The sequence below is a fragment of the Puma concolor genome, chromosome D1 (genome assembly GCF_028749965.1).
Source record: "Puma concolor isolate L17-30 chromosome D1, mPumCon1.1.hap2, whole genome shotgun sequence".
In the NCBI taxonomy this organism is placed as follows: domain Eukaryota; kingdom Metazoa; phylum Chordata; class Mammalia; order Carnivora; family Felidae; genus Puma; species Puma concolor.
The window spans coordinates 94,055,044-94,069,066 of NC_141676.1; the positions used below are offsets into that span (position 1 = coordinate 94,055,044).

Sequence of the window (14,023 nt, forward strand, 5' to 3'; positions counted from 1 at the left end):
GTGAGGCCAGGGTTATAAGCTTTCGTGGCAGTGAGATAGGAAGGATAATACCAAGAGATATAAACATTTAAGAAGAAGAAAGGAAGGAAAATATCCTGCCTCAGAAAGAAGGGGGAAGGTCGGGAAAAGAATTGCCCCCGATTCTCGTCTTCCCTTTCTGGAAGCACCTTAGGCTACACAGTAGAAGCACTGGGTTTTGCAATAACCTGTGGGAGACACTGATCTTACTCCCAAGGTGTTTGTCCTCCCCCCTTCCCCAAATCCCACCTGCCACCAGGGACCAAGAGAGAAAATCTAGAAAAGGAGAGGACTTTTTCTTACACACGCAGAAGGCAGAACCATGTGTTTGCAACCTGAAATGTGGCTTTTTAAGAAATCATTGCAAGGAGGCGGAGGCAACAATATCATCCAGAGATTGGAGCTACTGAAGTACAGGCAATCTCTATAGGTATTCATTGCAGAAGTCATAGCCCCGGCAGCACCTGAACTCCACCAAGTAGACACTCCATTTTATTTTGCCCACATTAGCACAGCTCTTCAGGCAGCCCATGAACATTAACCATGGAGTACCGTCTTCTGCAGAAGGAAGAAGAAACGTATTAGCAGAGAGGCTTCTGCAAAGAAACCTCTTTCCATACCAGGACATAAGAACAACTTGTGTGTAGTTCAAGTCTCTGTTATTCAAGTGTGAAGAACTGTAAGCTGCTACAAGTTGAGGGCTTTCCAGAAGAAAAGCAATGGCAGACAAGTTTGAAAAAATTCCTGGGGGTGGGGAGGTAATGACAGAAGCAATTGAGGGATTTCCAAAGCTGGGTATCTCAGTGGACAACCTCAACAACTGGTTTAAGTAAGAGTGATAAATGCCAAGGGCTCACTGAGCACGAAGGGTAGGAAAATAGAGGCCATTTAGACAGTATCTAATGCTGACACTGACCCGTCCCCATGGAAGTCCAGGTAGCGACAGACAAGGAACTGCCTTCCACCCTCCAACAACCACCTAGTGTCCACTGGCCACATTGCGCCTCCCCTCTCCACTCCGTGCAGTCTTCCCGCTTTCTGCAAGCTGCTCAGAATACTGGTTCCATAGCTATAGATCCCCACCCCTTGGTGACCACCTCCATCTATTTTTCATTAGGGCCTATGTTCAGGGTAGAGAGAGCAGTCATCCCAGGGCTGGGGCTGCCTGTGGCGAAATACGGTCCCTGCTTTTTCCTAGAGCTCGTATGTCCCAGTCGGCTTCCCCCACCCCATCCCACAACTTACTCTTGGAAATCCTGCCAGTTGTGCAAGACTCTTCACTTGTTACAATGCATATTCCTCTGCCTCTGGAACACTTCTCTCCTGGAAACTGCAAGTGGCACATCCTACACTGAACGATTCCTGTCATTTGGGCTAATGAGTCAAGAAATAGAAGTGAGAAGTGATCTCACACTGCCATGAGAAAACCCATCTCCCCCTTTCAGGTCTGAAGTCTGCTTGGAGCCCAGAAGTCTTTACCAGGGACCCATTGAGTGTGGGCATCTGCCTCTATTAAGAGAGGCTAAGCCAGGAGAAGGACTGCAGTTTATGGTCTCAGGAATTTAGAATGGAAAAACGGGAGGGGAAAGAAAGGTGGAGGGGTAAGGAAAAGAACTAAATCAAGACAGATAATCTTCAGACTCTTCAGACTCACCAGGATAATAGTCTTCATCAGTAAATAGTTCATGAACTGTATTGGCAAAGAGAAACAAAATCAGTCTGCAATTTTGTTTGAGATTTAGCCTTGCCCAGGGCACCTGTGATGCTTGTAACACATGGGGTCCATCCTGTGCTTTTCACCTGGGGCCACTGTAGGCTCTTTCTGTCGCTCCAAAGCCCCGGCAACTGCCTCCTGGTATCTTCGCACCTGTTCCCTCCTTTCAATTCCCTTTACTCCGGTGGGGCCTCCCAGATATCCTATTCATCACTCTAGGGTGTAGCACAGACCAGAAGAGAAAGATAAGTGTATCTTCTCCCCCTCATTCCCTTCTTTTTAACTGACCTACGGTGGCTTTCTTATCTCCGTGTTCCTGGAAGCTGACAATGCAGAAAATCATCTGAAATTCACGAGGTTGCTACACTTCGGTTTGGCCAACCAGTGCCTGTAAAGTCAATATTCCACTCTCTCCTTTCCCTTTTGCTTTCCTTTTATTACACTTACCTCAGCCTTGTCAACTGCTGCTGATATTATTTTGTCAAACTTCAAATCAGCTCCCATCCCAGCCCATCCTGCTGTAAGAGGTTGCTGAGTGTTGAAATTCAAGGGCTATCTCTGGGTTCCTCTCAACACCCGATGCCCACACTGCCTGGCTCATCTCCTCCCCTGCCTCCTTCTTCCCCCTCCCACACCATGATCCATTTGTATTCACATGCGTGTTCACTGTCTGCCAGTGACCCAGACAATACTCTTGGGGAAAAAGATACATGTTCTGCAGACCTCATGTTACAAACCCCGTCTCACAACTTCTATGAAAATCTTCTCAATCCACTTATTTCCTCCTATAAGGGGAAGGGTCCCAGGGATGTGATGCATTGTGAGTGGAAGGCGTGGTATTAGAATGGTAATATGAGGGGCGCCTGGGTGGCTCAGTTGGTTGAGCGTCCGACTTCGGCTCAGCTTGTGATTTCATGGTTCATGAGTTCGAGCCCCGTGTCAAGCTCTGTGCTGACAGCTCAGAGCCTGGAGCTTGCTTTGGATTCTGTGTCTCCCTCTCTCCATGCCCTTCCCCCACCCATGTTCTGTCTCTCTGTTTCTCAGAAATAAAATAAACATTAAAAATTTTTAAAAAAGAATGATCATATGGCCTCCAGAAGATGACCTTTGTCACAGGAACCCTGACCCATTCCCGTATCCTGGACACATCTCATCAACTGTCAACCCTAGGGACTCACCTCTAACGCAGCAGAGCAGGATGGGGAGTCCCAGCAACAGGGGCTTGTCCATTTTGGAAAGAAAAGAGCAGGTTAGGGCAAGAAGCTGCCAGGTGTCTATTTATACCTCAGCCAGGTTGGGTTAGGGGTGGGGACACTGTGGAAGTCCTTGAAAGGCATACCCTTCTCCTGGGAAGCCAGTGACTCTCTGGTTGCTCTTTTTGGAGAACTGGGCAGAAAAAGGCCCAGCTGACCTAATTTGTTTCAGTCCAACTACTCAGGATGATGCCATGTTCTATGGTTTTTTTCAGGATACCACACTGTGGGAGAAAACAAGGATAAATCGGAGTTGGGTGGGTAGGATTCAAGGTGCTCATTACAGATGAGAGGATATATGAGCACAGATCATTGTAATGCAGAAAGGCCAAAAGGATGCTGAGCACAGACCAGTAAAAGGCATACCTGGAGAGAGTGGAGAAGAGAGGTGGAAGAATAGACACAGAGGCACTGACAGGATTCTCATGAGGGGCCAGTTTCACACTGTTTGTCATCCTGGAACAAAGCAAACCATGGAGATGAGAGCCGAGGAGGAAGCTGTTTGCCATTCTTGGAGTTAACCAGAGGGTGAGACAGATGTCGTTAGGAGAGAGAGGACTGAGATTACTTCTGGAGTGAGGTAAGCTGGTCCTTCCCACTTGAGGTCAGGCCAGGTATTGGGGGTAGTTACCTCAACTCTGAGAAGGACTAGATATTCAATCAGAGAGGTGGCTGAAGGTACAATTCCCATGGAGGGGGTTGAGCTGGTGGAGTCTAAGAACAGCCATACCTAGTATCTCATTCTAAGCCTTCTGGTAGTTTCTTTCCGTTATTCCTATACTTTTAACAGGTACTAATGGAAGTTGCAGCCTCGTCTCTGGTGTCATTACAAGGAATTGAGGGAAATGTCTGTGCCTGTGTTTAGGGCAGAGCAACAGAGAGAGAGAGGAGCAGCAACTAGAAGGAAGCAAATTGCAATGGGACACAATTTAGGGCAGGGTGGCGTCTTGGTCTAACCAGATATTGGCTGAAGAGACGGGGGACAATGAGAGTGATGTGTGGAGATTTTCTCCACGATATATTGGAGGCTATTATTACATACCAAGAGAGAAAACTGGCATCTCCATAAAGGGAGGAAGGAGGAAGAGAATTATGACCAGTTAACTGCTTACCCAGGATACATAGGACCCTGGTGCAGCTTTTATCCACACGTACTCACACATACAAACAACATCACTGACTTTTGTGTTATGCATATTTACAAACAGATGCTTCCCTTTCCCTCCTCTCATTGCCCTGGAATTTACTGTCTTCTCTTCCATCTTTACAATCCTTTCTCCAACCTTCTTTACCGCCTAAGAATTACGTATTTCATTCTTTGGCTAATGGCAGCCCACAAGAAGGGAGGAAATGTTCTCCTCCTCTGTCTCATCAGAAGCTGTCTCTTCCCATGATTACACTCCTGTGCGATGATTATACCACTTTTTCCTAAAGCATAATTTTCCTCTCCCAGCCTTAGTGATCCTGGATTACTAAGTTGGATTCCTAGCTTATATATGAACCTTACCTAACTGACATACTTTTCTCCTCAAGTCCCCTCAAATTCATACTTTCAGACTTAGTTTTCTCACAATACCTGATTTTCTTACCAGACCCCTTCTTTCCTTTCCTCAGTGCCCCTAACTCTCCTCGAGGGCCCCACAGAATTCATTTTATGTCATATATTTCAGATCTATGACTTAAAAGTATTCAGGAGTGGATCCCTTTGGCCTATTGCTTTGAAGTTTACTTAAATCTGTCACAACCCCTTTGCTCATGATGTTTTTCTCACCACCACAAAATTCTGGGAGTACAATTAGGACTCCAATTAGGACAACTAGTCCAGAAGATTAGCCCAAATACTCGACTCTTAGTGACCAGGTAGGTACCCAATTATGTCTCTATGTGTATGATTAGGCGATGTTTCAAACACGTGCTAGCATTTTTGGTTCGCATCTCCAATGTTGTCATGTAAAACAGCAAAACAGAAAAAAAAAAAAAGATGTTTTTTGAATGGAAATTCACTTTCCAATCAGTTATCATTATTTTAAAAAGTCACAGACTACTGTTTCTCTACTACTACACAGGGAATACAGCAAAATATGCAGAAAATCATTCATAATTGTGATATTTTCACATAACAACATTTTTGAATAGGTTAATGGGGCTGGAAGTGAACACCACCGGGATTTGAGAAATGAGACCTTCACTTAGGCAGATAGAACATAGGAGGAGGGTCAACAAAATGAAGAACTCCAGGTACTTTTCCATTGAAGCCCCAGGAGCTTAAGCCTTAAGGTCCTGGGGCTTCCCCAGTCCCCACAAAACTTGTACTGGTGATCTAGCAGGGAAAGAACAGTTTCTTCTAAATTGGGGTTTGAAAAAATGGCCAGACCAGAACAGTCTGTCTCTTTTTCCTCAGGCCAGTGACCAGTATAGCCTTGGGTGACTGAGACTAGATGAAATCAGAGAGGTTCTCCCCTATCTAGAGATGTGAAAACAGGAAATTTTCTGACAATATGAGCAGGTCCAAGAAAGAACATAAAAAGAAAGTCTCTGGGGAGCCTTCCTGCGTGTATTGTTTTTTCTATCATGAGAACTTGCTATCCCCAAGGATCCCCTGGGAATCTCAGAATTGCTCAGTGTGTCCACAGCTCCCAAGATAGTTCCCTCTTATGACGCTAAGGGCTGGAGAAGAGAGCATGGACATTGACATGACTAGGGAAGTAAGTCTAGGATTCAAGGGTGCAGAAGTAACCAATAATCTACCCATTGTCCCTGTTATGGCATACAGCTCAAATAAAATCTCCTACGCTTTCAATATGCTGTATCAACAAACCTAGCTCTCACCAGAAGAACTCCTTCAAAGGGTGACGTCAGTGAAGGAGAAATGAGGGAATCCTTTTCCATTTCCATGGTAAATTCACCAGAACACAAAGACCGCGCTCAGAGACCTCTTTGTAAACTGCAGGCACTTACATGGTGGCACATAGTCCTCTGTACGGCTGAATTTACAACATGCTATTTAAATAAATCCCTTCAGATTATCAAACAATTTCTCGGGGCGCCTGGGTGGCTCAGTTAGTTGGGCGTCCGACTTCAGCTCAGGTCATGATCTCACAGTCCGTGAGTTTGAGCCCCACAACAGGCTCTGTGCTGACAGCTTAGAGCCTGGAGCCTGCTTCAGACTCTGCGTCTCCCTCTCTCTCTGCCCCTCCCCTGCTCATGCTCTGTCTCTTTCTGTCTCAAAAATAAATAAAAACATTTAAAAAAAATTTTTAAAACAACAACAATTTCTCTGTGTTCAGAGACTGTCCCTGACCAGTTGACCAAAGCAGATTTCCCCCCTGTTATTTCCTCTGTGTGAGTGTCTATACATGGGTGCAGAGTTTTTATATTGATCAACAATAATAAAAATACCGAGAAGGGGAGAAAACATAAGTGCATATTCAAATCATTGGAAAGTAAACCATGTGACAATGAACCAGGTCATGAAATTGAGTATTACCAAAACCACAGAAAATTCCCCACACAAAGTGTTTTTTCCTAACTACATTCTCCTTTTTCCTTATCTAGTAGGAAACATTACCCTTTCTCTTTAAATGGAATTTAACCATTGTTTTGTTTTATAGTTCTACCACACTATATTTTTTGTTGTTTTTGAATATTGATATAAATGGAATCAAACGGTATGCACCCTAGGAATTATTCATATTTTTGTATAAAGCTTTACATTTTTTTCTATGTTGTATTCCATTATGTGAACTTTAGGGCTGATAACTTTTCACTAACAATGGAAAACATCCGCTCAGAGATTCAAGGAGCCTAAAAAATTCCTGAGATAAAACTTAAAATGCAGCATTGTACCAGTATCCTTCTCAGAGCTAGAACAAACAATCCTAAAATTTGTATGGAAGCACAAAAGACCCCAATAGCCAAAGTCATGTTGAAAAAGAAAACCAAAGCAGGAGGCATCACAATCCTGGACTTTAGCCTATATTACAAAGCTGTAATCTTCAAGACAGTATGGTATTGGCACAAAAACAGACACATAGACCAATGGAATAGAATAGAGAACCCTGGGTCCATACATTTGGACCCACAAATGTATGGCTAACTAATCTTTGACAAAGCAGGAAAGAATATCCACTGGAAAAAAGTCAGTCTCTTTAGCAAATGGTGCTGAGAGAACTGGACAGCAACATGCAGAAGAATGAACCTGAACAACTTTCTTACACCATACCCAAAAATAAACTCAAAATGGATGAAATACCTGAATGTGAGACATGAAACCATCAAAACCCTAGGGGAGAAGAAAGCAACAACCTCTTTGACCTCAGCCACAGCAAGTTCTTACTCAATACGTCTCTGAAGGCAAGGGAAATAAAAGCAAAAATGAGCTATAGGGACCTCATCAAGATAAAAAGCTTCTGCACTGCAAAGGAAACAATCAACAAAACTAAAAGGCAACTGATGGAATGGGAGAAGATAATCTTCAAATGACATATTGGATAAAGGGTTAGTATCCAAAATCTATAAATAACTTACCAAACTCAACACCAGAAAAACAAATAATCCAGTGAAGAAATGGGCAGAGTACATGAATAGACACTTTTCCAAAGAAGACATCCATATGGCCAACAGACACATGAAAAGATGATCAACATCACTCATCATCAGGGAAATACAAATCAAAACCACATTGAGATATCACCTCACACCAGTCAGAGTGGCTAAAATGAACAACTCAGGAAACAACAGATGCTGACAAGGATGTGGAGAAACGGAAACCCTTTTGCACTGTTGGTGGGAATGCAAACTGGTGTAGCTGCTCTAGAAAACAGTGTGGAGGTTCCTCAAAAAATTAAAAATAGAACTACCCTATGACCCAGTATAGCACTACTAGGAATTTATCCAAAGGATACTGGAGTGCTGATTCATAGGAGCATATGTACCCCAGTGTTTATAGCAGCGTTTTCAACAATAGCGAAATTATGGAAAGAGCCTAAATGTCCATCAACTGACTAATGGATAAAGACGATGTGGTTTATATATACAATGGAATACTACTTGGCAATGAGAAAGAATGAAATCTGGTCATTTGCAGCAACGTGGGTGGAACTGGAGGGTATTATGCTAAGTGAAGCAAGTCAGGCAGAGAAAGACAGATACCATATGTTTGCACTCATGCGGATCTTGAGAAACTTAACAGAAGACCATGCAGGAGGGGAAGGGGGAAAAAAAAGTTACAGAGAGGGAGGGAGGCAAACCATAAGAGACACTTAAATACTGAGAACAAACTGAAGATTGATGGGGGGGGTGGGGGAGAGGGGAAAGTGGATGATGGGCATTGAGGAGGGCACTTGTTGGGATGAGCACTGGGTGTTGTATGGAAACCAATTTGACAATAAATTATATTTTTTTTTTAAAAAAAAGAAGAAATAGAAGAAGGAGGGGGGGTAAGAAGAAGAAGGAGAAGAATAAGAGATTTCTGATGCTGCCGTCTGTTTCCACAGGCCCACAGAGTCCTCGAACTTTAGACCTCCTTAGGTGCTTCAACCCATGCTCCAGCAATCCCACCCCCATAATCCTCCTCCATGGTCAATATTCTTGAATGTTCAGAAGTGGGTCCAGGTGTTCTTATTGAACCCAGAAAAACACAGACATGTTACCTTTGGGCCAGCAGTATCCTTGGTACTCAAGAAGTTCATGAAAAAGCATCACCAGACGCAGGATGATGAACAAATTCAGTGTCCAATTCTAAGATATCTGCTAAGACTAAGTTAAAATGAAGCCTGAAATGTGCCAGAATGATTGAGCACATAGAGGTCTTTCGTGTCCACAGTGAGAGAAATAAAGGAGAGTTGGGGAAGCCAGGTAAAAAGGAATAAAGAATGAACTGTCTAAAAAAAAAAAAAGTTAGAAAGTGAACTTTTAAACAGTGTGGAATATATTAAGTATCTAGCAATAAATCTAAACCAAGTTGTGTAAGTTCTCTGAAGAGAAAGTAGCATAATTAAGAAAAGCCAACTACGGTCCAAAAATAAATGGAGAAACAGATCATGATTATTGGATGGAAAATTCATTAATGTAAATTAATATCCTCTAGACCTATGGAGTCAACAAAATCTAAAAAAAGTTTTTATTTTGATACAATTTAAGAATCCCAAGAAGTTACCAGACATAGTGCAGAGAGTCTCCGTGTATTTTCTACCCATCTTACCCAATGAAATACCATACGCACATTCTCATGTTCATTCTACAAAACAGGAAATAGATATTGATACAAAGCTATTAACTAAACTATGTACCTTATTCAAATTTCATCAGTTTTTACACGTACTCATTTTTTGGGGTGTGTACTAGTATGACAATTTATTGCATGTATAGATTTGTATAATAATTACCAAGATCAGGATATATAACTGTTCTGTCACCACAAAGAAGCTCTCTCATACCACTCTTTTACAGTCAGACACTCCCTCTAACTCTACAGCCTGATAGCCACTGATCTATTCCCCATCATCAAAATTTTATCATTCAGAGGGTGTTATATAAATGGAATCCTTATAGTATGTAATCCTTTGAGATTGAATTTTTGTCACTCGGCATAATACCCTTGAAAGCCATCCAATTATTGTGTGTATCAAATTCATTTCTACTGCAAACAGTTTGTTTATCCATTCACCCATGGAAGAAAATCTGTTTTTTTCCCAGTTTGGAACTAGTCCAAATAAAGCTGCTATGAATATTCTTTTTCAGGTTCTTGTGTTTTTTTCTTCCTCTAGGACAAAAACATTTTTTTAAAGTTTATTTATTTATTTCGAGGGAGGGGAGGGGCAGATGGAGAGGGAGGGAGAGAGAGAGAATCCCAAGCAGGCCCCACACTGTCAGTGCAGAGCCCGACACGGGGCTTGAACCCACAAACTGTGAGATCACGACCTGAGCTGAAATCAAGAGTCGGTCATTCAACCGACTGAGCCATCCAGGTGCCCTAAGGATAAAAGCGTTATACTGAGTGAAAAAAACTAGACACAGAGTGTTTAAATAGTATAGCAGTCAATAATTAGTGACATTTCTAGTGACAGAAAGCAGATCAGTGGTTAAATGGGTAGGAGGTGGGAGAGTGGTATTGATCGCAGAGGGGCATAGAGATGCTTTGTGTAGTGATGGAAATGTCCTATATCTTGATTAGGATGGTGTGTATACAATGGTGCACATATGTCAAAACTCACTGAAATCTGTACTTTGAAGGGGTTCATTTTGATGTGCACAATCTATACCTTAATAAAATTGACTCAAAAAGTGTTTTGTGCTTGAGTCTCATAATTTTTCCTTGCATTGTTTGCATATGGTCTGTATATGGCTTGTATATGGCTTGTATATGGTCTGCATATGGCTTGTATATGGCTTGTATATGGTCTGTACATGGCTTGTATATGGCTTGTATATGGTTTGTATATGGCTTGTATATGGTTTGTGTATGGCTTGTATATGGCTTGTATATGGTCTGTATATGGTCTGTACATGGCTTGTATATGGCTTGTATATGGTGGCTTGTATATGGCTTGTATATGGTTTGTATATGGCTTGTATATGGTCTGTATATGGCTTGTATATGGTCTGTACATGCTTGTATATGGCTTGTATATGGTGGCTTGTATATGGCTTGTATATGGTTTGTATATGGCTTGTATATGGTCTGTATATGGCTTGTATATGGCTTGTATATGGCTTGTATATGGTCTGTATATGGCTTGTATATGGCTTGTATATGGCTTGTATATGGTCTGTATATGGCTTGTATATGGCTTGTATATGGCTTGTATATGGTCTGTATATGGCTTGTATATGGCTTGTATATGGTTTGTATATGGCTTGTATATGGCTTGTATATGGTCTGTATATGGTCTGTATATGGCTTGTATATGGCTTGTATATGGTCTGTATATGGCTTGTATATGGTCTGTATATGGCTTGTATATGGCTTGTATATGGTTTGTATATGGCTTGTATATGGCTTGTATATGGTCTGTATATGGTCTGTATATGGCTTGTATATGGCTTGTATATGGTCTGTATATGGCTTGTATATGGTCTGTATATGGCTTGTATATGGCTTGTATATGGTCTGTACATGGCTTGTATATGGCTTGTATATGACTTGTATATGGTCTGTATATGGCTTGTATATGGCTTGTATATGGTCTGTATATGGCTTGTATATGGCTTGTATATGGCTCATATATGGTTTGTATATGGCTTGTATATGCCCTGTTTGTATTGATGCTACCTGCAAGTGTTGAAGCCTCACTAACAAGAAATTCCAAGCCCTGGGAAAGATAAATCTTCTTCCTCATTTTGATCATGAAAGCTCGTGGAAGATTTTCAATTTTGAGGAAAAGGAATAAAGTCACTTGGGTCCGAATTTCCATCCCATAGAAGCTTTGATTAGCATCCCATCCTCAAGGTGGAGGGATTAAAATCAGACAGCAGTGACAATAACGGCCGTGGAGAATCAAAAAAGTCCTTGAGTACTGAAGTGCTCAGATCATGTGTCTATTACCAGAATGGGTAAGAACAAAGCGTTCTTCTAGACTGACAAAGGGTTGCATCCCCTACCTTTTCAACCACTGGCACCACTAATCCATTCTGTGTCTTCCTGCTCTCACTGAGCCTGAAGTGAGATGGAAGTGAAAACTTAAGTTCTTCTCAAGTCTTTCCTGCTCTGGAAGTTGTATGTGGTCTTCTAGATCCCCCCGTGATGTGTGAGAGTGTTTTGAAGCTCATTCCCCAAAGTAACTCTCTCCCCAGATTTTCCTCCCTGGTTTTTGGCATGTCTACTGTTTGTCTTAACTTAAATCTTTTGCCCCAAGTAGTAAGAGCTTGTCCATTTACCTTTCGATGTTTTTCAAGGAAAGCCTTCCACTTAGCTGCCAGTTCACCATGAGAGAGTTACAAGGCAGGTGAAACAAAGACAATGGTAGAGATGTCAAGACAAACACAGTTCTTTGAAAACAAAGTCTGCATTCCTTCCTCTGGAGCCAGGTACCCACAACAGGAATGTAGGCTGCTGGGACAAAGGTGAAGTTTAAAATGTCGTAAAACTCTCCCCCCATGGTTAAGCTGCCTTATTCTGACTCATCATTCTCCTGGTGGCTGTAAACCTTAGACAAAGTGGATTCTGACTTTGGCTACTATCAGTATTTCTGTGGAGGGACTGTCCTTTGGAGCTCCCTCCTCTGCCATTTCCACTGGTATCGCCTCCAGGCTTCCTCAAAACGTCTGACATTTTAAAGCAATTAAATAGCTTATATGTACCAATTTAGTCCTCACGATTTTTCTTGATAGATACTACTTTTTTTCTGTTGCAACAGCTGAAGATAGACGTTAAAGATAGACACAGGCAGGGTCACACAACCAGCCAAGTGGAGAATCCAAGTTGAAACAGAGTTTCATCTGCCTCCTGATCATGATGTCATAGTGGCCAACTGTAGAAAGAAGGCAGCAGGTTTTCAAAGACCAGGGATTATAAGAACATGGTAAGATTTTTAAAAACTCTTGCAATATTCCTGTGTTTGAAGTGATTGGCAGTAAAATTACAAAACTGAAAATATATGTAGGAAGCTTAGTGGCCTATTTCATGCCCAGGGATCAATGGAGAAAAGCTCTAAAAGATGCGGTCGATAGTGGCAGTCTGGGGAGAAAAGAAAGACAGTTGAGCCCCTGGGTCATTGTGGGGAAGACTGAGGGGTCCTGGGAAGCCCCCGGAGTGGGGCGGTGCTCTCTTCTGGTTGCCCCCTCTGCAGACAGCCCCGCCCAACTTGCTCCCTAGGCTTGCACGATGGAGAACCTTCCCCATTTTCTGGCAAAAGCCCCAATCTCTCCTGCACATGCGTTCCCCCTCTCTTCCTTCCTAGGAAAGTGCCTACACAACTTCAGGTGTTGGTGTAAATGTTCCTTCTTCCAGGACTCCTCCTCTGATTCCCACAGCACAGCTGAGAGCCATGATACGAAGATAGCCTTCACTTTGACTCTTCTTCCTCTCCCATTCCATGTTAAACTAGTGACAGAGTCCCATCTGTTCAGACTGTTACTACTATCATTCCCTTCTCCATTCCCTCTTTGCTGTTGTGTTAGGGCCTTCATAACAGGCTTCACCTGGAGCCCATTCTTTCCTCAATATGGAACAATTCATTGCGTCCAATCCACTGAAATGGAACCTTAATAACAATGGATTAGAGAAGAAAGCTTTGCCTCTGCTCCTTCAAGTAAAGGAAGGCTGCTATTCCAGGGCTGGGATGCTGAAGCTGCTTGGAGGGATGAAGGAAGAAGGATGGAGGAGATGAAGGAGAGGCTGTGTTAAGCACTTCAACCTGGGGGAATACACAGAGGAAGGAGTTACCTGATAAAACTGCAGAAGGAAGGATTGTGTAAAGTCAAGAAGAGGAGCTCCAAGAGAAACGCATCCCCTGGTCGGGGCCTGAAGTGCTGGGGGGAGTCAGATTGGATGCCTGTGCTCAAAGAGGGGAGATATTGCTGGGGGTGGGGGGAGGTGGTTCATGGAGCCCCAGACAGGGTGGGAGGTGGGTTGTGGACCCAGGAGTTCAGTGGCACGTCATCCTGACAAGCCCGGGGTCACTGTTCCAGGAACAGCCTGGGACCCAGCCCTTGGGGTTAGAGGCACAGAACATCTTCTGCCTGAGCTGAGGTGGTTTCTGATCATGAAAGTCCAGATGGGCAGCAGTTGAGAGGTGAAAAGCTTAATCACACGAGAAAAGGGATCAAACAGCACTGGAAGTCTTGGCACCACTCAGAGGTGGGCGGGGGAGGAGTAAGCGAGTTTTCGAAGATACCAGTCTCCTCAAGGAAGGAAAAAACCCAGCTTTCAGAGATTTAGACATACACCCAAATGTTGAAGATCCAAGGTTAGGAAGAGGAGGTCTTATGAATTTCCCAAGGATATATGCTCACATAGAACAAGGAAGTGAGACACTCGTAATAACCTCCGTACTCCCCTCCTGGTCCCAGAAAGTTCCTCCCCCAGACAGAAGTCTGG

The 14,023-nt window shown here is 43.0% G+C and overlaps 1 protein-coding gene across 1 annotated transcript; it reads right to left on the reverse strand.

Moving 5' to 3' along the window:
* Positions 1–345: 345 nt before the first annotated feature.
* PATE1 (prostate and testis expressed 1) lies at positions 346–3,494 on the reverse strand. Its single transcript, XM_086678748.1, has 5 exons — positions 3,398–3,494; positions 2,388–2,423; positions 1,673–1,708; positions 1,264–1,380; positions 346–576 (listed from the first exon to the last, which is right to left on the reverse strand). The coding sequence occupies exons 1-5, from the start codon at positions 3,492–3,494 to the stop codon at positions 443–445; spliced, it is 420 nt and encodes a 139-aa protein (XP_086534874.1). The 3' UTR covers positions 346–442.
* Positions 3,495–14,023: the final 10,529 nt, after the last annotated feature.

Coding starts and splice junctions, on each gene's coding strand:
- PATE1 (XM_086678748.1), bottom strand. CDS start 3,494: ATGGCAAACAGCTTCCTCCTCGGCTCTCATCTCCATGGTTTGCTTTGT. Junction 1,381..1,672: donor TGATGAAGACTATTATCCTG/GTGAGTCTGAAG, acceptor CCCAAATGACAG/GAATCGTTCAGTGTAGGATG. Junction 577..1,263: donor AACTGGCAGGATTTCCAAGA/GTAAGTTGTGGG, acceptor TTCCTTCTGCAG/AAGACGGTACTCCATGGTTA.